This window comes from Ruditapes philippinarum, unplaced genomic scaffold (assembly GCF_026571515.1).
Source record: "Ruditapes philippinarum isolate M1 unplaced genomic scaffold, ASM2657151v2 ctg3921_1_1_1_1, whole genome shotgun sequence".
Taxonomy (NCBI): domain Eukaryota; kingdom Metazoa; phylum Mollusca; class Bivalvia; order Venerida; family Veneridae; genus Ruditapes; species Ruditapes philippinarum.
In genome coordinates this window covers 39405-65140 of record NW_026855843.1, presented here as the reverse complement: position 1 = coordinate 65140, position 25736 = coordinate 39405, and the positions used below count along the sequence as shown (strand labels likewise).

General features: G+C 32.9%; 2 protein-coding genes across 3 annotated transcripts in view; both read left to right on the top strand.

Moving 5' to 3' along the window:
• Positions 1 to 880: 880 nt before the first annotated feature.
• LOC132744580 (putative uncharacterized protein DDB_G0293878) lies at positions 881 to 10654 on the top strand. The gene is made up of 2 exons (XM_060733336.1): positions 881 to 1138; positions 8298 to 10654. Exons 1-2 carry the CDS (start codon positions 1096 to 1098, stop codon positions 10652 to 10654), a joined length of 2400 nt encoding a protein of 799 aa, XP_060589319.1. The 5' UTR covers positions 881 to 1095.
• Positions 10655 to 10677: 23 nt separating this feature from the next.
• LOC132744578 (GATA zinc finger domain-containing protein 7-like) overlaps positions 10678 to 25736 on the top strand; it is a 19899-nt gene continuing 4840 nt past the window's right edge. Inside the window, exons 1-4 of one of the 2 annotated variants that reach the window (XM_060733334.1) lie at positions 10678 to 12812; positions 20477 to 21103; positions 23712 to 24620; positions 25438 to 25596. In XM_060733334.1, the coding sequence (XP_060589317.1) occupies positions 10678 to 12812; positions 20477 to 21103; positions 23712 to 24620; positions 25438 to 25596 (3830 nt within the window). The remainder of the gene's footprint in view (positions 12813 to 20476; positions 21104 to 23711; positions 24621 to 25437; positions 25597 to 25736) is intronic. The other variant, XM_060733335.1, reaches the window with a different exon arrangement.

The window sequence follows — 25736 nt, the reverse complement described above, 5'->3', positions numbered from 1 at the left end:
CAAAGATTTCTAAAAAAAAAACTCTGTGATTAAAATATCTTACTAAAAGATGAGCATAAAATATCCTTAAAGTTCCACTCTCAACCACCGGTTCATAATTTATACTGTGCATTCATTTCTTATTGTAAAATTTGACTTAAATTTTATAGAAAATATTTTTTTATTTTAAATTAGGTAATATCTTTATAAATACTTTTTGGAGCCTACAATATTGATAAATCTTAATTTGAGCATAATATTTACGATTTAAAACCATAAAATATTGTGTTACAGGATCTTTAAACTTTTATAGTTTGTTTCTTTCTTTTCTTTCTTTCTTTCTTTCTTTCTTTCTTTCTTTCTTTCTTTCTTGTTGTATGTAAGGAATAATGGTATTTATAGACTGCGAATATTTCCGTATAAGTATTAGGTACATATATATACAAAACACATTTTTTATAACGTATCAAGATGTAAGAATGATTCAACGTTAAAGATCTCTTTGCAATGTTAGGAATAATATTTAGCCCGGTGTACAGGGAGAGATGATATGGTAATTAACGAGTCTGTCTTTTAGCCAAGAATTTGTTGACATGAGCCCTCCTCGCGGGTCACATCACATTTCCTTACATGACATTAGTTCTTGATTAATTCCGGTAAACGGACTCAAAAGAGCTTGCATGACACACTACCAAGAATAGATACCTACAAACTAGGCAACAACGTGTAACAATTAAAAAGCATGTGTGGGAAAAGACGTATACTTATTTTAAAGTCTAAATATAATTTTCAGACGTTTAATTTCATAAAAACGGACGAAGAACCTGCATAAAAAACAACACGAGAATATAACGACATAATGTTTGGCGTTGTCTCAAGAAGCGCACGCTCCGTACTTCCTAACACGTAAAATCAACGGAGCGTATTACAAATAGCCTAACGTTCACGACGTCAAAAAACAAAACAAAAAAATAAGGGAGAGAAACAATATATGCTTGATAATTGTGGCCGTCATTGTGAAAGGTGGATGCTATACATCGTTATTAGTGATATAGTGTATTAAATATATATATATGAGATTAAAGTGTGACTAGGATTCTTGCAAATTCAAACAGAATGAAAGGGATTTATATTCTTTTCGTGCTTGTTGTAGTTGCAGGTTGGACTTACTTTTAAAATATTTAATTCTTTGTGATTTAAGTGAGAGGAAAGAATTGCGTGTATCAAATATTATTTATATATCTGTCAAAAAGATTTTGATTTCGATGCTTGTGATGGAAAAGGTCTTTTTCGCTAATCTGTCTTATATTTTAATTCATTAGCGGATATGTGATTGAAAATTTATTGATTCAATGATATTAAATGTATATTAAAGTATTTATGATTTTTTTTCTCGCTTTTTAAGTCAAAAGTGAAACTTTTTTTAAAGATTTTAACAAAAACAATGTTTCTGTTAATCTGTAAAATGGTTGAAATATTCTATATCGTGCAGAGAATATAAAGATTACATAAGGAAACAAATTTACTTTTTTAAACTCTTTTTATGTCGGAAAAAATGAAATAACATAGAATGCATAAAAAATAATAACAATTTGTATAATTTATATAATTTGTCAGTATACGTATTAAAAAACACGGAAATTCAAATGGTTAAGAAAAATATTTTGATATTAAGCATTGAAATATCAAAACTGTTGAATTATGGTTTTAAGATATTTACAAAATAACAAAACTTTAATCAATCATTGTCGGTGTCAGAAAATTAGTTTTCATTTTATTTTTAAGTAATGTTACATAATACGCCTAAGGGGACATTGCATCAAGTAAGATGTGAAACAAAAAGGAAAAAACCAAGCCAATCTCTTGTACCTATTTTTATCATAATTATTTAATTTTTCTTCAGAAACGTTTAAGAACCTCCATTTAGTGCGGTATTATGAGGTTTAAGTCGACTGATCTTTGTTTGATTTGATAACATATTTTAATATCAATCGGTTCATTATATTTACAAAGACTAGGCCATTATTTTGTCTTTCTTAGTCTTTTTTCTCAAAAATGCTTGAAGGCGAAAAGTCAAAAAGACAAATGTTTTACAAAAGACGAAAATATACCCTTTCGACTAGACAGCATATCGAGAATAGATTCGGCGAAATAAACGTGTGTTTTTATTATTATTATTATTATTATTATTATTATTAGATCTTTGTTAATGAAATAAACTGCTTTGTATTAAATCGAATAATAATTAGTCGACTCACACATCTTGTTATCTTTTATTGGAGGCTCTTTAACGTTTCCGTATTTCCTAATCAATACACTATGATTAATGTGAATAAAAAAAAAGAAAACAAAGAGGGCAATATTTGATATTTATTCACGACACGGGTCCCGTTTGTAATGTGTTTGTAATGTAATTAATGGAAAAAAACGCATATTAAATGTATTTGACAAAGGTAAATAGTATATTAAGATAATTTATATATGATTACTGTAAAGTTCTTTTTATGCGGCGGACTGAATAAAAAAATGTAGAGCATGTCTTGGTTTCTCATGACAAGCGTTCAAATTTATTGAATTATATGTTCTGCAGTACAAAATCTGGGATGCTTATTTTTCTCAAAATTTAGATACGGCGTATTTAACGTTCATGGAGTAAGACTACAATGACGTCATACAACTCGTATATATGTGTAACAATGTTTGAGACATGCATTCCGTAACAGAATTCATAGAATTTGAACATTTGATATGACGTTACTTTTCTGTTGCAAGAATGTTATTAGTGATCATTAATCTGTTAAAGTTGAAATATGTTTACTTGTATAAGCTGAAATAAACGAGTCTTGATGCTTGTGATCTGTCTATTAAGTAAAACCGTCAAATCAGATCTGCATAATTATGTAGGCTATATATAATCTAAACGGTTAAAAAAACTGATATTACAATTGCAAAATCGAATCTGGGAGAAAAAAGTAAGGTTTAATGGGGAAAAAAATACATTATGTCGACAATGTAATATGAATGCTACTGAAAATGAATTCCATTTAAAACTCATTTGTTCAATACATTAAAAACTCGGCCTACCCTTCATGAAATAATATAAGAAAGAAAAAAGAACCTAACAATCTGACAATATGTATATGTTTGTCATCAAAGGTTAGAAATGCTGATTAAATTACATTTTGTTAACACAAGTTTTCTTCTCTGCAATACATGATATAGTTTTTTAATGAATAATTGACTGTAAACATGTCTAACATCTTACCTAAATTATGAATTATTTATGGTGGCTCTTTTTTCAAAATTGCACATTTATTTTCTTACTCGCGTTCCCACGGGATACTTACTCTAGTGAGGTAGTTAACACTGTCTGAGTCGTGGGAAACAAGTCATAACTTGAATCTCTTTCATTCCCACGACATAGCTTGAGGTAAACTTGTATTATGAACACTTAAATTGATTTGGAACGAGATAGTTTTGTCCTGGAACGAGATAGTTTTGTCGTGGAACGAGATATAAAATCGTTTTAACCACATAGCTTACTCGTTTTTGTGAGTAATGAATAGCGTTTATACGAAAGATAAATCATAGGCCCTATACTTTGCTTTTTTTAACACGATTCTTTTTAATTATGCTTCTATGTTTTTAAAATGCAATAATATTTTTTTTTAGATTTGCACTTTTCTTATCTCGTTTCAACGACTTTCTACATGTACAATGTATCTTGTTACGACGTACTATATCGTTACCTCTGGCAATAATCTTGTTTGGACAATACCGAAAAGGAAGAAGTGCAAATAAAAATACAAGTGCATGCCACTCTTGTGCCACCGTTTCTGTGACACAGTATCTGTGTCACCGTATCAGTGTAACCGTGTATTTTTTGCCACCGTGTCTGTGTCATCGTATCTGTGCCATCGTACCTGTGTTACCGTGTCTTTGTTACAGTATATGTGTCACCGTATATGTGCCATCGTATCTGTGTTGCCGTATCTTTGTCACCGTATCTGTGTTACAGTATCTGTGTTATCGTGTCTGTGTCATCGTATCTGTGTTACCGTATCTGTGTTACGGTATCTGTGTAACTGTATCTGCATAACAGTATCTGTGCCACCGTATCTGTGCCACCGTACTTGTCACCGTATCTGTGTTACGGTATCGGTATTACCGTACCTGTTTTATAGTATATGTGCCTCCGTATCTGTGCCATCGTATCTGTATTACCGTATCTGTGTCACGGTATTTGTATTATCGTATCTGTATTATAGTATATGTGCCACAGTATCTGTGTAACAGTATCTTTGTCACCGTATATATGTCACCGTATCTGTGCCATTGTATCTGTGCCACTGTATCTGTGACATCGTATATGTGCTATCGTATCTGTGCCACCGTATCTGTGCCATCGTATCTTTGTCACCGTATCTATGCCACCGTATCTGTGTCACCGTATCTGTTCCATCGTATCTGTACAATCGCATCTGAACCAACATATCTGTGCCATCGTATCTGTGTCACCGTATATTTGCCATCGTATCTGTGCCACTGTACCTGTGCCATCGTATCTGTACCATCGCATCTGAGCCACCGTATCTGTGTCACCGTATCTGAGCCATCGTATCTGTGCCACTGTACCTGTGCCATCGTATCTGTACCATCGCATCTGAGCCACCGTATCTGTGTCACCGTATCTGTGTAATCGTATCTGTGCCATCGTATCTGTGCCATCGTATCTGTGTCACCGTATCTGTGTCACCGTATCTGTGTCATCGTATCTGTGTCATCGTATCTGTGCCATCGTATCTGTGTCACAGTTTCTTTGTCACAGTATTTGTGTTACCATATCTGTGTCACCGTATTTATTAACTGAATTTTGTGCATACTTTCATTGTTCCGTGGAATTAAATTGAATCGGATATGTAAATGTTATTTCTCTAATAAATCTTAATTCGGAGTTAAAAATGGAAATAATTAAAGTGATTTTATATTTAAATGGCATGTTTCATATGCAAAAAACCTTATTGTTGTTGATTGGCTAGTGAAATACACTCAACAAGGCCCTGATATTCAAACATACCTACATATTCAATGATTAAATTTGTATCAGCCGCGTGATCATTTTTGAATCTAAAAAGCAAAGAAGTTGTTAAATACATTTATGTTAAATAATAGTAATAGTTGATGTTTTCATTAAAGCATTTGAATAAACTCATTTAAATTATCTCATATGAATTTAATTGAGCATTTTCATTTATTTTAGAACAAATGGTCACTTATATGTTGGTATATGGTTGTGCATTTTCATTTATTTAAGTACAAATTGGTCATTTATTTGTTGGTATCTGACTGTGCATTTTCATTTATTTTAGTATAAATGGTCACTTATATGTTGGTATCTGGCTGCGTATTTTCATTTATTCTAATGTGCACTTAATTTGGTATCTTGTTGCGTTTTTTCATTCATTCATACACGTGCTAATGCTCACTTATAAATGTTGGTATACCGATGCGTATTTTCATTCATTCACGTACTAATATTCACTTATGTTAGTATTCAACTGCATATTTTAAGCCATTACTTATGTTACCTTTCATATGATAGTATCTAATTACTTAATTCATTCATACATGCACTATAATATTTACTTAGCTGATTATAAGTCAAATTCATCGTGAAGTTTTAGGCCTTGACAATGCATAATTAAGGCATAACCAAAGGATGTAAGATGACATTTTTTTTAAGGAATCCATCTTGCCGACACGAGTAATTTATAGTCATTATACGCTAGTATGACTTTAAAATCTTCATTTAGATAAATAAGGTTTTAAATATTTAAATATGTCTGTACAATCATGAGATGTAAATAATGTAATAATTCATCTTGCAAGGCACCAGAGTTTGATACATACGGAACTTTGCATAACTACAGTAGAGTTGCATCAAAAATCATTTATGTTCATTTTTTATGACAGCCACACTTTATCCTTGCATATTATGACTACTTCCTTAACAAAGACACTTAAAAACGAATTTTTAAAAAAAGTTGCCTCGACTGAGATTTGAACTCCAGACCTCTCACACTAGACTAGCGCGTTACCCCTGCACCACGGAGAAGTTATATAAACCTTGCCTAAATAAAATCTAGTTATTCTAAGTTTAGAACTTCCATTGCATTCCGGGTTTGTAATCCTTACTCATTTCGAGGTATTTTGTTCAGGATAAACCTGTTGTTTAAAATTGAAGTAAATAATTTAGCAAAAATCTTCTCGACGAAACAGTCCGACATGTAGAATCTATATATTCCACTACTCAGCAGTCAGATTTATTTGTGTAGTATTCGGTAATCGACATCGCTAAAAATAGCATTTTCATTGATTAAAATCAAATTCATCCGCGTAATTTGTGATTGTGCATTTATTGACAATTCTATAAGACAACGCTACTTTTAAACTTTGAATGCGTTGTAATTTGTTGGATACTTGTAACAAAATAAAAATATTTCTTTCTTTTAAATCGCTAGTTTTAAGCTGTTTTGAGAACTACTTGTTGTTAGGTTTGTCGTGAAATTCTGTGTCAGAGATTGAATGCCAGCTTTGTATTTACTGACCTTCGGTCAGAAAATACAAAAACACGAAAGTAGGCTTATTCATGTGGTAGGGCACAGTTTATGCAAGATGTTGAGCTCAGTGGAAAAGGACGTAATCTTTGTCTGTCGTATTTTGGATGTTTTGAATTTTCGTCACATGCTCATATGGAAATTGAGTATAAAGAATTGTACAATTCAATTCAAATTGATATTCATTTTTTTCTCATTCATTTATAGCAGCAAACCAACAGTTATACCAAACTAAAACTACTCTACACTTGTCATAAATGTCTTATATAGAAACTCATTTAAAAGGGATAGCCACTTATCTTCACCAAAATGTACGACTTTAACGAGGATTTCCTTGATATGAACTGTAGACATTTGCTTCCGTATGAGATCATTGTATTTCTTTGTTTATTCTTATAAATAGTAAAATATAAGTAGTCAACTGCAAATTCTATAATTCCCTTTAATTTGTACAATTCAAATTGTTTATTCTTTCAATTATTGTGTCTCGTAATATTTTAATCTTATATAATTTGAGATGTAAAGACACATATGTGCATGAAGCCAATATTATGATATCTCGCTCATAAGACGGGTGCGTTTTATTTAAAGAACCGATAATTCACTTTAATTAATACCTATACGTGAGTCAATATCGGTCTTTGTAAATCTTTTGGCTTTTTTTTTCTTTCCTGCAGATCCACTTCTGAATCATACTGGCTTAACAATTAATCTAATGGTACTATTATACCAAACACACTGCTGTCAAAGTTTGATTTTAAACCTATTTATACTAATACTATTAATACTCTTTTATAAATAACCCATATCAATCATATTGTCATGTGACTTGAAACTATCTTAAAAAATACCGATACTGATATCATTATCACCTTTGCAAAAATATTTGTACTAATTAAAACTATTTTTGGTACAGGTAAAGTAAACAACTAAAGGTCTATATAAGATAAACATATGTGCAAAATGCTATAGAAAAATGAAACGCCAAAATATGACAAGTTTTGACAAACGTAGACTGTAATATTTTCCCGCATGATGTGATGTTATGCATATAATGTATGACTTTTAGGGCCTAATTAATCCATGTTACTGATAACAATATATAATGTCTAAATAAAATAAATTAGTGTCTTGTAACCATGGTCCGTAGTTTAAACTTCGGTTGGTGAAATTCATCGTCATGAATTTACTTTATAGAGGATATAGAATGGTTGTAGGTTCAATACTTAATTTGACAAAAGTTCATCATTCGAATCGTCTGGTCTATATTTAACTCATAAACACCAATATTATCAATATATCTACTACGATTTTTACACTAACGTGTATTTTAAGATGATATTACAAATAGCTGATTTCTGTTTATACCAATAAACTCCTTAACAAATATTCGGAATGGTTCAAGTAAATATACAAATAGCTTTCGGTCAGATTTATTCTACATATAGCAGAACTTTGCAATATTCACTATGATTCAACGCAATGGATATAAATTTCATTAGCAATGGATTTCATTTTCTTTTCGAATTCACAGTAAACAGTTTAAATAACTAGAAATAAAAGAGGAAAATATATATATACATGTAGATTGCTAAAATCATTAATTAAAAAATAATTTACCTATCCTTTACGTTGCCTATAAAATGTTTTTCCGGCTTTTTCTAAACAGACTTGCTTATATTTTTAAATGTATTATTTCAGTAAACATAAATCCTGCAAGATCACAAGGTGGTAGACCAGTAGGACTCCCACAAGCTTCTACAAAGAAAGGCTTTCGGCCACGTGGCGCTCCACCAGTAACAAGATTTTCATATTCAGCCACTGGAAGCACAAATACACGCACAAAAACTAAAAAAGGTTCTCGGCCAAGATGGAATACAAACTTTGCAAATAACGCTTTTCAGGACAATGCTAGGCCTCGGCAACCTATCCCTAAACCACCGCCGTCGCCATCTATGAACAATGAAAATGCTTATCAATGGGGTAAATCAGTTTCGAACAACCCAATGCCAGATATGTATTTCAATCCGTCAAAACACCCACCGGTCTTAACACGTGATGGTGGGGTACCTGAGGGTCCTAAAGGAGGAAGAAACGCCCCAAGAAGTCGACCATTGAAACCAAAACCACGAAAACAAGTTGCTACACAACCGCCACCTACAAACCCCCCTACAACGCCTCTTCCAACACCGGCTCCAACACAACCCCCGACACACCCACCAACACAACCCCCGACACAGCCTCCAACACAACCCCCGACACAACCCCCGACACGGCCACCAACACAACCCCCGACACGGCCACCAACACAACCTCCGACACAGCCTCCAACACAACCACAAGCTCCAGTTGCATATAAACAACCAGTAGTGGCTCAAACACAACAGTACATTTCAAATCAAGGTCAGTCGAATTTTCAAATCCAACAGAAATCATTTGGAAACATAGCATCTGGGCGCCAACCTGCTCCGCCAAAGAAGCCATCCATTCCACCACCTCCACCTCCTGTCGATTATAATGTAAATGTAGGATCAAAATCAACGCAGTCGTCTTCAAAGAAGATGACAGTCAATGTATTTTCATCATTGGTGAATGCGCCAGGAGTAAGTAATTCGGAAAATAATGGAAATAAAAACAATGCAGGCGTTGGGCTGGTACCTGCAGTTCCTGAAAATAACAGAAACCAGCCTGGTAAAATGACTTCACAACAATCGTTTAAGCAAACCAAAGCGCCTACTGTATCCAGTGTGCCAACTGCTGCGAGTGAATTAGCAGCGGCTGAAGGTCTCATAGTAAGTGCTAATAATAAGGAAAATAGCCAGACATCATCACGTGCACAGAGCAAGATAGGGAAAATTGATAACTCTAATGGTAACTGGCAGTCAAGAGCTCGAGTTTTTGTAGGCAGCAGCAATACATTCCAAGCACCAAAAACTTCAACTAATAATAACAATAGAAATTACAATAGAAATAATAATAGAAATAACAATAGAAATAACAATAGGGCAGTTAATGTAATCCGACAAACTGATATTGGTTTACCTTCAGTTGGAAGTACATCAAGATCACAAAGCACATCTTTTACAAGCAGTATGTCAAGCTCTAGCACTAATGACGGTTCTTCGACACTAGGTCAAACAAAGAGATATCCTGAACCATTTAACCCGCCAAAATCTTCAGTATCTACACAGGAACAATTGTTTTCAAATAATCAACAAGGTTCCGTATCTAGAGCTGCTCAGGAATCTGCAAACACAGGTTTATCAACAGACACAAACAACCAAAACCAACGTGCCAGTTCAGGACTTTCCGCAGCAAAGCAATATACGGCTGCACTTTTCAGACAGCTTATGGCTATGACAAACAAAGCCAGAAATAATAATCAGCAAAACGCCATGCCAGTTGCTATGCGCCAAAAAGCAGAGCCACAAGTAACAGATGCTATTGCTCTTAACGCTTTAAAGAAACCTTCAAATACAAATTCAAGAGATATAAACCAATATTCCAATATAAACGACAACAAACACGCACTGGGTTCAATAGCACAGTCAAATAATAATGACAGGAACACTATGAATACACGAAACACAATAAAAGAACCAGTAAATCGATTGGATGCTGTAAATACACCAAAGAACACTAGAAATTCAAACCAAGAAACAACAATAAGAGGCAGTCTTGAACATTTTGAAACTGGATTTACAAACACCAATAAACAGCAATTCATGTCTCAAAATAGCGCGCAAAGTTCAAGACAGATTGGTTTAACGAGTGTCCAAAATAATAATGGACAATTTGAAAATGCAGCCAGAAAAAGAAATTCCAACCAGGAAACAGCAATAACAGGCAGTCGTGAACATTTTGAAAAAACTGGATTAACAAACACCAATGCACAACAATTGATGTCTCAAAATAGCGCGCAAAGTTCAAGACAGATTGGTTTAACGAGTGTCCCAAATAATAATGAACAATTTGGAAATGCAGCCACAACAAGAAATGCAAACCAGGAAACAACAAGAAGAGGCAGTCGTGAACATTTTGAAAAACAACTGGATTAACAAACACCAATACACAACAATTGATGTCTCAAAATAGCGCGCAAAGTTCAAGACAGATTGGTTTAACGAGTGTCCCAAATAATAATGAACAATTTGGAAATGCAGCCACAACAAGAAATACAAACCAGGAAACATCAAGAAGAGGCAGTCGTGAACATTTTGAAAAAACTGGATTAACAAATACCAATACACAGCAATTCATGTCTCAAAATGGCGCGCAAAGTTCAAGACAGATTGGTTTAACGAGTGTCCCAAATAATAATGAACAATTTGGAAATGCAGCCACAACAAGAAATACAAACCAGGAAACATCAAGAAGAGGCAGTCGTGAACATTTTGCAAAAACAACTGGATTAACAAACACCAATAAACAACAATCCATGTCTATAAATAGCGCGCAAAGTTCAAGACAGATTGGTTTAACGAATATCCAAAATAATAATGGACAATTTGGAAATGCAGCAAACCAGGATACATCAAGAAGAGGAAGTCGTGAACATTTTGAAAAAACTGGATTAACAAACACCAATACACAGCAATTCATGTCTCAAAATGGCGCGCAAAGTTCAAGACAGACTGGCTTAAAGAGTACTTCAAATAATAATGGCGGTAAGGATGGAGCGGGAGTCAACCCAGTACAACAGACTGGTCCCAGACAAACATTTAGCCCCTGGAACGCTGTGATTGAACCATCACAGAGTATTTCTGAGAAATCAAACCAATTTATGACATCCGGGCAAAATTTACAAAGTGAAAATAATAATCAAGCATTCGCTCAACCAAAATCTCAACAGTCAACCTCAAAATCAAATGTTGAATCAAATAATAATCAAATGGAGCAAAATGGTAATAGTCAACAACAAATGAGCGCTAAAGCAGCAACGAGACCATGGAATTTCGTTTCCGAACCAAAGCAAAACAATGCAGGAAACACAAATGTCGATGGAAGAGATTTTAATAATGTTGGATCAAATAATAATAATAATAACAACGCTCGTACTAAAGCACAAGAGTATTCTCAAAACAAAGCAATTAGTACATCTTCTTCACAACAGAATATGATCATGGCTAGTTCAAATAATAATGATAACCAAGCGAATCAAGCGTTTAACAGAAATCAGCAATTTACAGAGAACAATAGTGGTAATGGTCAAAACAATAATTATAGGCAAATGAACCAACAAAGCGGAAGTAATAATAATATTGGCAGCCAGCCAAGAAACGCTCAAAATTCTTTTAAACCTTTAAATGCAAATGATATTAACAACAAAAATAATTATGGTCAAACTTTCGACACAAATCAACAAAACGGAAGAGGTTCCGACAATTATGCTAATCAGCCTGGGCCTGAGCAGACTTCATACAATAACAACAATAACAAGAATACCGGCAGGTCCATCAGTAACAATCAACCTATCAACAATGGCCCTGATTTAGGTGGAAACAACATGCAGCAACACTACAACAATATTGCATTCAACAGTGGCAAACCTTCAGTCGGAAGCGGAAGTAGCATAAATAACAACAACAACTATAATACAAATTTTAATAAAGACCAAGGGTCTAACCAAAACCAGCAGTTTACTAGTAACCAAGGCATGAATTCTTTTAACGCTCAAAATTCCATGCAACGCAATCAAGCAGGAAATGACGTTGATGTGTCTTCCGTTGCACAACAGCAGTCGTCGGGCAATCAAATTAACAACGTCATGGAATCTCGCCAGGCCTACCAAACTACTACTTCTAACAATAACAATAACAATTACAATGATAATAACAATAACAATGATAACTATCAGAAAAGTAATTCTCAGAACGCTAATTACGGACAAGAAAGTCACGGAAACAACAATGGCGCTGATCAGAGTTATCAAGGCGGACAGCAAGCGTTTGAGTCCCAGTCTAATAATGCTGGTTTCTCTTCGACTTCTAGTTCGCAGCAGTCTCACGATACGGGCACACAGGAACCATCCCAAAATAACAACAACAACAATAATAATTACAATAATAATTACCAAGGTCAAGGTCAGAACCAAGGTGGTGTTAAGCCTACTCCATCCTTAGAATTATCATCGGGACCGATAAAGACGCCATGCTCTGTGTCACCAGTTTGCGGTACTGACGGATTTACGTACATGTCCGAATGCTTCATATGGTCGTAAGTAACATTTTTATACCTTAATGAATAATTAAGAAATAATTATTAGATAGAGTTTCATTCTCCTAATACTGCCATGGGACAAGTTATGACAATACATATTTCAAACCAGGTTTTTTCTTTGCTTTAGTACAATGTCATGCTTCGAGGATATGCTCCTTGGCCTTGAAAAATTGCATTAAAATAAACAGATGTCTTCGGTAAACAAATATTTCTTTTTAAGTCATAATAAGTCTTTTGCACCTTGTATATCTAATTTATTCGCTACTTTAAGAAATAACCAACATATTTTATTCGAATAAAGAGAAATACTCGTATGAATCAGCAAAGGTTCAGAATGGAAGTTAAGCTAAAATAGGATTGAATTTGGTTTGATGACTGACAAGTATTTTGACAAAATAGTTTATATACATAATCGATCACGAGTCACAATGAAACTGCCCGTCACTCATGATAAAAATATAATTGTTTATGCCCTACAAAGGTCATAAAGTTATTACCAAGTGTTTCTGTGTGAGCGTTTTCGGTACATAGCTAGCGCGTGTAAAATGTCAATCCAGTACCACACAAAACAAATAGGCCTACTTAAATACACGCAAATGTTTAGTTTCTGTAAATAACTGATGCATGTGTCAATGTATTAATTTACATGTAACACATATGAATCATACTAATTCAGTGAGATCACAGGAAAATATCTCAATAAACCATGAATAAACAACATTATTTAGAAAAGCATATATGATATTTGTCTTAAATGGGCAAATACCAGACTAAGTTCAATTAACTTAGTTTCACAGCATTTTAGAGTATGTTACACTAGTGTTTAAGCTGCAAGCTTCCAGATTTGATATATTTTGGCTATAATTTAGGAAGTGTTTTGTCAAGTTATCTGCGTTAGTCGAAGATAATTTATGTAGGTTAATAGCTTATCAAATATTTCCCTTATTTTGTTAGTAACAGGTGAGAGATGTATAGGTAAGGGAAGATAATTCAGTCAATTTAGGCTTCCAAAAGATTTTTAATATTTATATTTCACGGAACTTCATTGTTTTAAGTTTAACTCGCTGTGTTTCCCCATTTGGCAGCGATTGCAACAAAAAAGAGTATATAAAATAGATAAATAAATTAAAAAAATGAATTAAAAAAATAAATGAATAAAAAATGAATAAATAAATAAATGATCATCTACAAAATGTCATGTTTTCGCGATGCTGAATCAATGTAATTACATATTTATAACCGTAACAACTTTTTCTAATATTACCGATATGAATATGATTTTTATATAATACAACTTTAATAGTTGCCTATGACATGTTTCTCGGATACTGTGTTTGTTTCTGTTGGCAATTCAAATATGCTCGAATTATGTACTTAAAATTAAAAGTTATAAGAGTGATTTATACATGATGATGATGAGGGACTAAATTTTCTTTAAAGACCCATTATGCCCAGAAATGCTTTTATTTTTATTAGTATTTTCAATACTACTTTGTTTACATTTTGCTTCTTTTATGACAAATAATTTCATATTCAGGGCTTTTTTTTTCATTTTTCATTTGACATCTAACATGCTCTTAAACAGTTCATATTAAGGGCTATTAAACTCATGTATGATTCTTCTCAAGAATGAAAATTTATTCATTTTTGAGGCATAATGGGCCTTTAACATCTGCCAAACAACTCTACCATAATTCTTTCCAAACTTCTATATAACACAACTAGGAAAACGATGTTAATCAATGCATATTTTTGACAAATCGTCACATCATTACAAGCTTAATTCACATATAGCTATTTTGATCATAATTCTGTAATTCACTCACATAAAATGTGTCAGTGACTATCAAAAACCAAGTAGTAAAGCACGTCGTCACGTTATGTTTCTATTTGCGGTCAGTTTGTATGTCAATGTCGGTGTTGGAACACACAGTTCGAACGGTTGAAGGACACTCTCTACTATTTAACCCTTTAATATCTATAATTTAAACATTTACATTGTGATTAAAACAAAAGTTATTGATAAGCAATAATCAATTGCACCAGTTTTAAACTTTTTATATCATTTTCGGGACAATTTACGTTTTACTTATTTTTCATCGTAACGTCGAAGACCCTGCAAAACCTACGTTCATGCATGTGTAAAATTAGGGACTGCACATTGTTGGTTTAGGGGAATCTGAATATCAAAATAATATCCTGTCCAGTAAGACATTGATAGGGGCGTGCAAACTTGTTAGTCTTTTTCCTCTAATATTAAGAAGACCCGAATTTGAATATTTCTTTCTGTCAATATGACACATTTTCCTCATCAGATACAGTTATCTACACTCCTATCTGTTAAAATCTTTCTTTTTTTTTCTATTTTCCATTTAGGTTCTTTGTCATAGTTATTGCCTATCTTAAAATTAAATTAAGTAACATGTAGCATTTCTCACAAATGTCATATTTCCTATTGTCCTTAAAAGATACACTCCTTCTGGCTGTTTAAATCGTTATTTTGTTTTCTAATTTTCTCTATGACATTGTAGTTATTTATCTTCATTATTAATTTAACTAACATGTAGCATTTCTCACAAATGTCATTTTAACTTGATGATATAGAAATATACGTATCAGATTACTATCGGATGCGAGGATCAATCATTTAACAACAAATATATCCTAAACATTTAAACATAAAGAGACCAGAGAAAGAAACACATTTCGTTTTTATATCTATATGCGTAATTGTTTTGTTAAAAACAATTAATCTTTACTTTTATTAATTAAATAAAGTAATTGTAGTCAGTATCCATTTCACTATTGGTTTTTATCCTTTCTTTCTTTCTTTTTTTCTTTCTTTCTTTCTTTTTTTCTTTCTTTCTTTTTTCTGTCAACCATTCATTCATTCATTCATTCATTCTTTCTTTTTTCTTTTTTTCTTCTTTTTTTCTTTCTTTCTTTCATTCTTTCTTCTTTCTTTTTTTCTTTCTTCTTTCTTCTTTCTTTAATTTTTTTGTTTTGTTTCTATGTTGAACTGAATAGCTAAAGACTACTTATAAGTAACATGTACGTTTAAAATATATCAATACAATAAAATATCACTTTAATATACAGTCAGTAACTTTGAGGAGCCATGTGCTGCACGATATTTTTTCACCTATGTCACCTCACGCCCGTCCTGTACTTATAATAAACCTGTAGTTCTTAACTTGACAGCGTATGTGTCATATCAAACTTTAACAACAGTTGCATTACATAAAATATCAACGAAACATGAAATTGTTTCATTTTTCATGAATAGTAGCACACATTATTCGTGTCCCTCTCCATCAAGGAAACTGCCTGTCATATAAATTAAAACATAAATGTTGTCACCTTTTTATTTATGCTGTAACTTTTTCAAAAGATTTCGTCTGAAACACAGCTTGCATGAGGTTTAAATGGTTTATTTTCAAAGTGGAAAATTAATTAATTTTGTTATTTAAACGGTTTATATTATTTCATTGATAAATGAAAGAGAAATTTTACTTAAGACGTATGAAATGATTTATTTATAAAGTTTTCATGACGAAGATATATGTATTTAAACATTTGCTGGTGAAAACAAACAAGCGGTGACGTAATACGGTTTCTTATATTTTCCTCGACGATTGGGTTTGTTAGGTGATTGGCGAAAAAAGGAAAATATATATGAAATGCTGCCATGCCATATTTTTCGAATTCTAGCAAACGAAAAAAAAACCAACAAACAAAATAAACAACAGCAAAACAACAACAACAACAAAGTAAACTGCAAATATAACGCAGTAGATAATAATTATATATATATATTATATATATATACTATATATATATATATATAATATATATATATATATATATATATATATAATATATATATATATATATATATAATTATATATATATATATATATATATATATATATATATATATATATATATTACAATGTTTTCATTTTGACCTGTACAAAATTAAAGGACACAAAACTAAGTCATCATTAAAATTTTATGTCAATAAGAAGTATTAAAAATTTATAGTTAAAAATAACTGCGTAAAAACTAGGCATTGATTTATTGAATTTGCGTAATAGCTGATTGAGTTGTGGCCCGTTTTTTGTCAGTCTGTCAATCTATATAGAGAACCATATATTACAATATGACACGATAATAATTCGATTGACCCGTTAATTGCTTTATAATATAAGCAAGTTGTCGGCAGCTAAATAACGCTGATACCAGAAATATTTTGTTTTGAACTGCTTTTAACTTTCATAGAAAGTCCTAAGTGTATCCTAAGTCCTAGGATGTACGACTAATTTTAGGACTAGCTTTAGACCGTTTCAATAAACATTTTTTATTTTTTTATCTCAAGTCAAAGAGTTTAGACTTTGATTAAATTCAACTAAAAGAAAAACAAAGATGACTCGCGCCTTTAATCTGCTATATATTAAAGTGAATTGTTAAATGGACAATTTAGAATATTTTTATTTGACGAACAAAATAAATTTCCAAACTTTCTGATATTTCTTTTATTAATATTTTTAAAAAGTTTGATAAATTTAAATAACTGGTATAAAACAATTGTTTTATTAAATAATAATATTTTGTTGGTTTTTTGTCAGTCTGCATTTATCCGTGAAAATTATATTTATAATATGACACGATAAAATTATTGAAAATATAAGCAACTTTTCCCAAAATAAGGGAACTAACTTTTTGTTGGGATCTTTTAACTTTCATAAAATACCTAAATTTCCTTTTTTACTGACAATTTCTGTCAATAAAATTGGCCTGATTATTTTTTATGCTTCAAGACCTTATTCTTTTTTAATGAGAAATTCGGGATTTAAAGAGGTTTTCTCATTTTCGTTTTTACTTGTGTTTTAAGAACTATTAAAAAGTAAAAAGCAAATTTTTGTATATTATTAAAGTAATTTTATTTCATTTCCATGAGACTTTAAAAACAAAAAAATGTCTCCTTTGGTATCACTCTGAGAAATATTTTTTAAAGCCATACATATGAAATAAATTTTCTTACAACAAAAAAAAATATCCTCTATATCTGTCTGCTATACGTGATATCGGATCACGTATCTCATCATTCATATATAAATATTTCGTTGTTTGTTTTTTATATTTCATTTTAAATACTATTAGTATAAAAGTAATATTTTTTTTAATTACAAACTCCCTTTAAAGACCGATTCACTTTAATGTTCATATACATTTCTATTTAGAAATTAAAGGGTCATAACTAGGAGAATTACAATTTTCTTGTTGCGTTCAGACCTTTAGACTAATCTTGTCTATAAACGCATGAATGTAAACGTTTCTATCCTATTTTGACAATTGCCCTTATTTCACTATTTTCTGCACACAAAAGCGCCAAATCTAAACAGGAGTTGACCGGTCGCGATGATTTTCAGTTTAACGACGGTCAAAACAAACCACATGTAAACTTGTAGCAAACATGTTTTTGTCTTAATTGACTGGAATGCATAAATAAAGAATGCATATATAAAGTAATGTAAACAAGCTAAAACAATGCAAAACTATATCACAAAACACAGGTTAACTACGTGTTAAAATTATCCTTTAGCTAGCCTTGCATTTTGCGATGTTTTTCTACCAAACAAAAAGGACAATTTTGCAACTTAGCAAACACAAAGTAATAAACTGCAAATTGTTTGCAAATAAAAACATTTTGAGAGACTTTTGAAATGTCATTCCATTCAAAATTTAACTGAACGCATGTTATAACGCGACGTAAGTTTGCAGCTTTCATTTGAACTGCTAAAAATAGCACATTCCAGTAATTTTCAAATGAATGAATTGGGTACTAAAATTGTTCAAGTCTCTAGTATGTTTATATTTAGGAGTGTAGGAATATTTATTAAAATTTTATATCCTCTTGTCTCAGATGATATATTTATTACAATATTTTATTTTTTGAATACTAAGATGAGTATTTGATGAATGTGTCACCATTACTTGTTGATTGTCAAATTGGGAAACCTGTCAACGGGTTGACACGTATAAATATTCTTTCTACATATAAATCGTTGTAATTAAGCACTAAATTATTAAAAATTCAAAATAGTCTATGATCTTATACCATGTTTAATAACCACAAAGGAAAGATAATTTGTGATTTGTTATTTCTCACATTAAAGCCGGAAATAATAAAAGTTGCGGGTCCGACAGGTTGAACTTTAGAATGCGAGTTACATGACAATTGTCCTTGTTAAAAAAACTGAATTAAATGTCCGTTTTCCGATTATAAAAGTTACAAAAACACGAGCATTATCAATCAAACAATTGTCAAAAATACATAGCAGTCTCGTTAAATGTTTAGATTTGTCGCAAATATCAAATTAACAGCGAATCCATTATGTTTAAAATGAATAATGTCCATCAGTGAGCAACGGAAAAAAAAGGAAAAAAACCGTTTTGTACATCTCCAAATGCTTCCGTCAAATTAAGCCATTTAACTATTTCATTAACTTGATATTTTTGAAACCTTAAGTGAAATAGTGATGTCGGACAAATGTTTTACGTGTCCAAATCAAACGTTTGACGTGTCGGTACTTGTTTTTGTGTCATTAATGACAAATGTCTCATGCTGATTTCTATATTCACACCGTTTACAGCTCGTGATTTTTATAAACCTCGTACTCGTTCCCCGTACGCTCAATATACACATGTATACATAGGTTTCGGTACATGTAAATAAAAATGCATGTAGATACATGTACGACACGTGACATTATTGTTCACGGAATTATTATTCTAAAACGATCCCTATTTTGCACGTCAGTTCATTTTCCTAATCGCCCTCATATTGTTAGTGGTAGTCTCATTTGTTGTTTTACCATGTCATATTTTTTTAAAGTATGTAACTGTTATATCTTAATTGACAGATGCCCGTATGTGCCTTTACTCTTTCAATAACGTTGTGGGGCGTCCTTGGCCGAAAGGTTAAGGTCGTTGACTTCAAAACACTTTCCCCTCATCGCTGTGGGTATTAAACCCGACAAGGACTTGAGATTCTCCAATCAAACAAACAAACAATAACGTTGACACTATTTAATATTAGTTTAATACATATGTTCTACATTCTAGTATAATTATACCTGTATCACTTATAAAAATTTAACAAATTGACCAAAATTTAAAACATGTTTTGACAAGTAAAATTAAAAAAGAACTTTTATTGTTCAGACAAAGTAAATGATAAATTCATTAGACTCAATACCAGCGTCAAGTAAGCTATATCAATAAAACATTCATTCTTGATATATGTAGTAGGTTCGTCTACACTGTCAGTACGAATCTCAAGAAAATCATGATATTATATCATACATTAGCCTCATTTTATAGAAATTCAATCTACTATATTGTAATTTCGGATGATAAATGTATGTTTTCATGATTAACATCATACAAAAAGATGTATTCATGGTTCTTCTGATATATGTGTTTTTACAAAGGTACTGAGAATATATTAAAAGTGCTTAGTCATTCGTTATCTACACATTTGTAAAAAGGTATTTTTGAAGTATTACAATATTTAAGAGAATATCTGTTTCTGATATAATCAATCTCATTTGTATATTTTGAATGATAATTAATATCAATGTATTGGTTCAATTCAGGGGTGCAAAGAAAGAATGTGATGGGTTCTGTCCTTGCACAAAACCAACAACAAAACCAGCAAAGAAACCAGAACCTCCTCAAAATAATAACAACAAACAAGCTCCTCCCCAAACAAACATGCAAGGACCACCTCAAAATAACAATTACGGACAAGGACCGCCTCCAAATAACTGGCAAGGACCGCCTCCTCCAAGTAATAATAATAGGCAAGGACCGCCTCCAAATAACATTAACAGACAAGGACCACCTCCTTCAAATATGCAAGGACCACCACAAGCAAGCCGACAAGGACCACCTCAATCACATTTTGGTCAAGGACCTCCTAGTTCAAACATTCAAGGACCGCCTTCATTTAGTAGACAAGGACCACCTCAAATGGAGTTCCAACAGGGACCACCGCCACCGGGTTTCAGAAACGGACCACCACCGCCAGGTTTTAGACGAGGACCCCCACCATCAAATAGGGCGGGACTACCAGCTCCGCCCCGTCCGGCTCCTACAGTAGATCCTTTACCGGAGCCACAGGTTGCAGACGTACCTCCAGCTTGTAATTGTCCGGAAATATACCGACCGGTTTGCAGTATAGCCGGAAATACGTATGACAACGATTGTCTCCGGAGATGCAAGTAAGTGAAATAACTTAAATTTAATGGTAGGATATTACGTCATCGCGCACCTGCAAAATGCTCCCAATCGGACTGGTTTCATTTTCTTGAGAACTGAAGAAAGACAAAAAATCATACTTATAATTCACATAAATTACCAAAATGAGGTCAAAATATGCAAAAACTGCCTTTTGCGTAAGTAACGCAATAGATATATTGTTTTAAATTTTGCAAATTACATGTTACTTTTTTTTAATTTTTCTAAAATCTTAGTACATTTTTTTCAAGTTTAATTTTAATGGATTTAAATATTATGGTTTATCTGATTTTACAACTTTAACTTTGACAACATTCAAATGTAGAAAAAGAAATCACTGGTAATTCCAAAACGTTGTGTATGTATTTAAATGACTTGTAGATGCAATGTAAACGTTTGATTTTTGGCGGGAAAATCAAGATATCTGCTATAAAGTACACATTCATGCATTTTTTATTTGTCATACGTTATACATGTCACAATCAATTGAGTCAGAGTATTTGATTGCGTCTTCACGTATTTGACCCTGGAACGTTAACCTTAACAACGCTAAATATCTTAAATGGACATGTCTTTCTTCCACTTTGGACATAACCATTTACAATTTTTTAGGAAAAATTAAAAAAATCTAAAAATCTTGTACTGTCTAAATGCCTAAATAACAAACAGTGCAGACCATGATCAGACGGCACGGATGTACTGATTGATCTTGATCGGTACTGGTCGGTACTGGTCGAATATGTTAATGTCCACCGTAAAGTTATACAGAAAAGAACAACATCAACATAAACAACAAATAGACAAATAAAAAGCCAAACATTTTTTTTCTTAAAGCAACAATTTATTTAAGTATTTTGAGAGGTAAGTAATGCTTTGACCGTTCACTATCAAGTGTCTTTTGATGAAACGCAAGTCCATGATAAATTGAGCCGTGTCACGACAAAACCAACATAATGGGTTTGCGACCAGCATGGATCCAGACCAGCCTGCGCATCCGCGCAGTCTGATCAGGATCCATGCTGTTCGCTTACAGACCCTGTAACAAGTAAAGAAACTGATAGCGAACAGCATGGATCCTGATCAGACTGCGCGAATGCGCAGGCTGGTCTGGATCCGTGCTGGTCGCAAACCCATTATGTTGGTTTTGTCGTGACGCGGCTCAATTATCGTTTTCAAACTACAAAGAAATACTAGGAAATTAAAGATGCGTTTCAATATGTTTTCTATAAATGTAATACAAGACCACAAAGTTATAAAACAGTCGTATATAACCAGTCAAAACAATGTCGCGCACATCAAGAGTGTCATATATTAGCTACAGAGACTGCACGCGTTCCTAAAACCAACACTTGTCGTCAATAAAACATTTTATCTGGTATTCTTCTTGACCAGTAATGACCATGAATTTGACAGGATTCGACATTCTCCCCACATCAACTTCTGTGTCGGAGGTATAAAATACTTCAACATTGCTCCAGTGGTTGATGAATTATTTGTTTGTTTTATCAAAATATAACTTGCTGTATTTAATGAATTAATCTATTTCTGCATTAACGTCATTTTCAAAAATGTCCTTCAATTTGTATTTTGTAAAGTGCGTAAAGTGCACGTGCTCATTGTGTGCAGGTGAAAGCATAGGAGCATCAACTTCCGGTCACTGATAGTTTAATAAAAAATAGTCAAACAGTTGATGATCGATTAATTTGGGTTATGCCCCTTCTATTATTAGCTAATCTCCGCGTGTTCTCCGATTTCTATTAAGGGCCACAAACCCGTTATGGCAGCAAATAAAGCAAGCACATTAACGAAAAGAAGCTTCATATATTTTCAAATACTGATACATTGAATCAATGGAAAAATTTAAAAATTTTTAGTAAATACACATTCGGGCTTTACATAAAGAAAAGGTTGTATGTATGTTTACTTATCAAAACTGTTCTATTTGTTAAAAATGTTATTCTTGTATAAAAATTGCGCAAGCATATATGTATCATAGATTTACGTGACCACGCGCCATTGTTACAATTTTTAATATGCCTAACTGAGGGAGTCAAAGAGAACAGAGATAGCCATTTTAACTGATAGATTGTTACATGAACACGCTGGAACAGATACTGTTTGCAGTGCACTGTCTTGTATGAAATAGATAGAAAAAACGCGGAATAACCGATTAAGATATATATTTTTATGCAAGAATAGCTCTAAATATGTACCTTTCTTCGTGCATCAACATCTGCAGAAGCTCCCAGGCTTTTTAAATATCTCACCCTGTGGACTCGGGTTTTAAACAGATCTTTGTGCTTCTACAGACTGATGTAAAAACACGAAAAAATGTACATTTTCTCCTCTATTTATCCTCATTTATTAACAGAAATATTAAATGGCTTTATGTATTGGCATATATATTCTGAAAAATTATTTACGGAATAACCTTTAACCCGGAACTTATCCATACTAATTATCAATTAGCATATATTAACTGAAAACTTCATCATAATGCCACCATTTTAAATGTTTTCTTCCTTGACCTTTCTCTTTAATAAAAACTGATAAATTATACATGTTATATGCATATAAAACTGGTGTTTTCAGTTATGAAGGGTTTAAATGCCAAGGTCCATGCCCTTGTGGTAAGAACAGTATCAAATATCAGGCCAGCGACTTTGCTAGGCCTGATCTCGATCCTTACGCACCGATGCCAACCACTACAACAATGCTGCAACAAACAACAACAGCTCAGCAACAAGCAAACAACATTCAGCAGCAACAACGACAACAGCAGCAGCAACAGCAGCAGCATCAAGCCGAACAACAACAACAACAATTGCAGCAGCAAAATCAAAAACAAAGACAACATACTACAATAACGCTTCCGGGTAAAGCTCAAAGAAGCATGCAGACGACAACAAGGGGACTCGGAGCTAACGGTGCACCTGCTCAACCAAAGCCAACCGGCCTCCCGGCAGCACAAACCACCACCTTCGGAGGACCTAGAGTAACATCAACTTTAGCTCAGATTATGAAAAGCATTCTTATGCAATCAACTCAAATGGCAAAAAGTGCGGCTGCACAAAGTGGAGGACCAAACATGAATTCAAATACAGGGGGAAATAATGGCGCGTCTAACCCTGGACAATCTGCTACGCAGACGACAAGTGGTAGCCGACAAAATGTACAGAAATCAAAAACAGGTTCTTCCCAAACACAGGCTATGACAGATATCAGACAATCGGCGAAAAGTTCAAATAATAAAGCTAAAGCCAAGAAAACTCAAGCAAAGAAACCTAAACCGACACCTAAACCAAAACCTCAAATTGAACGGGAACCTGTAGAGAGGGAACCCGGTGAAGGACAAGGTCAAGGTTACGGACAAGGGTATGTTTCAAATGGAGCACCAGCTGCCGGAGGAGGAGCATCTGCATGCCACTGTAACAACATTTATGCCCCCGTTTGTGGGACAGATGGCATAACCTATACCAACCCATGTGATTTAACATGTTCGTAAGTTATCCCTGCTTTTTTCAGGGTTTTTTTTTTACCTAAATTCGAGTCATTCTACTTATGGCAGATCAAAGTTGAATATTAATATTTTAATATTTTTTTAAACATTTATGAGGACAATAAACTCATTAACAGCGTTCCATACCATTATTATGCACGCATTTAAGTATTTAACCTTTAAGAGCATAAAAACAATTTATTAGAGTCAGCAATTTGATAAGACATATTTTTTGCACTTGAGTGGCAGAAGGAAGAATGTTTCCTTAAAACTTTACATAATTTTAACGAAATTCCGACAAGCAGCGTGATCCAGATTTACTTTAAATAACTAACCATTAGGTTTTTGATTTATATCATAATAACAGCCATAAGCTTTTCACAATAAACTGTATATTTATTCACAACATTTATTTCATTAAGGTATCCCATCATTCAATAGCTCGTGTAAATTCGGCAAACTTCGCCACATACCGTATTCAATACATTTTAAAAAGCGCTTAGTTGACAAAAACCTGCATTATCCTTGTCATATAAATGCATTTTCATTTTTATCAGGAGATAGTAGTGTCGAAATATGCCGAATTTCCACCAGTCTATTGTGGATAACTCTAATTCACCATCTTTAACTATATAATATAGCCTTGCTGACATAAATATAACCTTCGACTAGCGTCTCAAGTCATTTTTATCTCATTCAGGCTATATTCTGCCATATAACAGCAAACTTGTACAGCTAATAATATAACGCTATATCATTATACGCTGATTGTATTCAGTATTAACACATATTATATTATAACCAATATTTAACCAACAGAGGTGGTGCGGGGACGGCATGTAACGGAGAATGCCCATGTGGCCTATTTACATTTATTGAGCCAGTGTACTTTTGCGAAGATTACTGTAGCCGGACCTACCAGCCGGTATGCTCCATGTGGGGACGTACCTATGATAACGATTGTTTGAGAAAATGCAGGTATAATACTCATTCTTTCATCATTATTATTATTATTATTATTATTATTATTATTATTATTATTATTATTATTATTATTCATTAAAACGGTTGTTTATGAAATTGAAGGAATAATCCTCATTATTCTAGTTTGATCATCA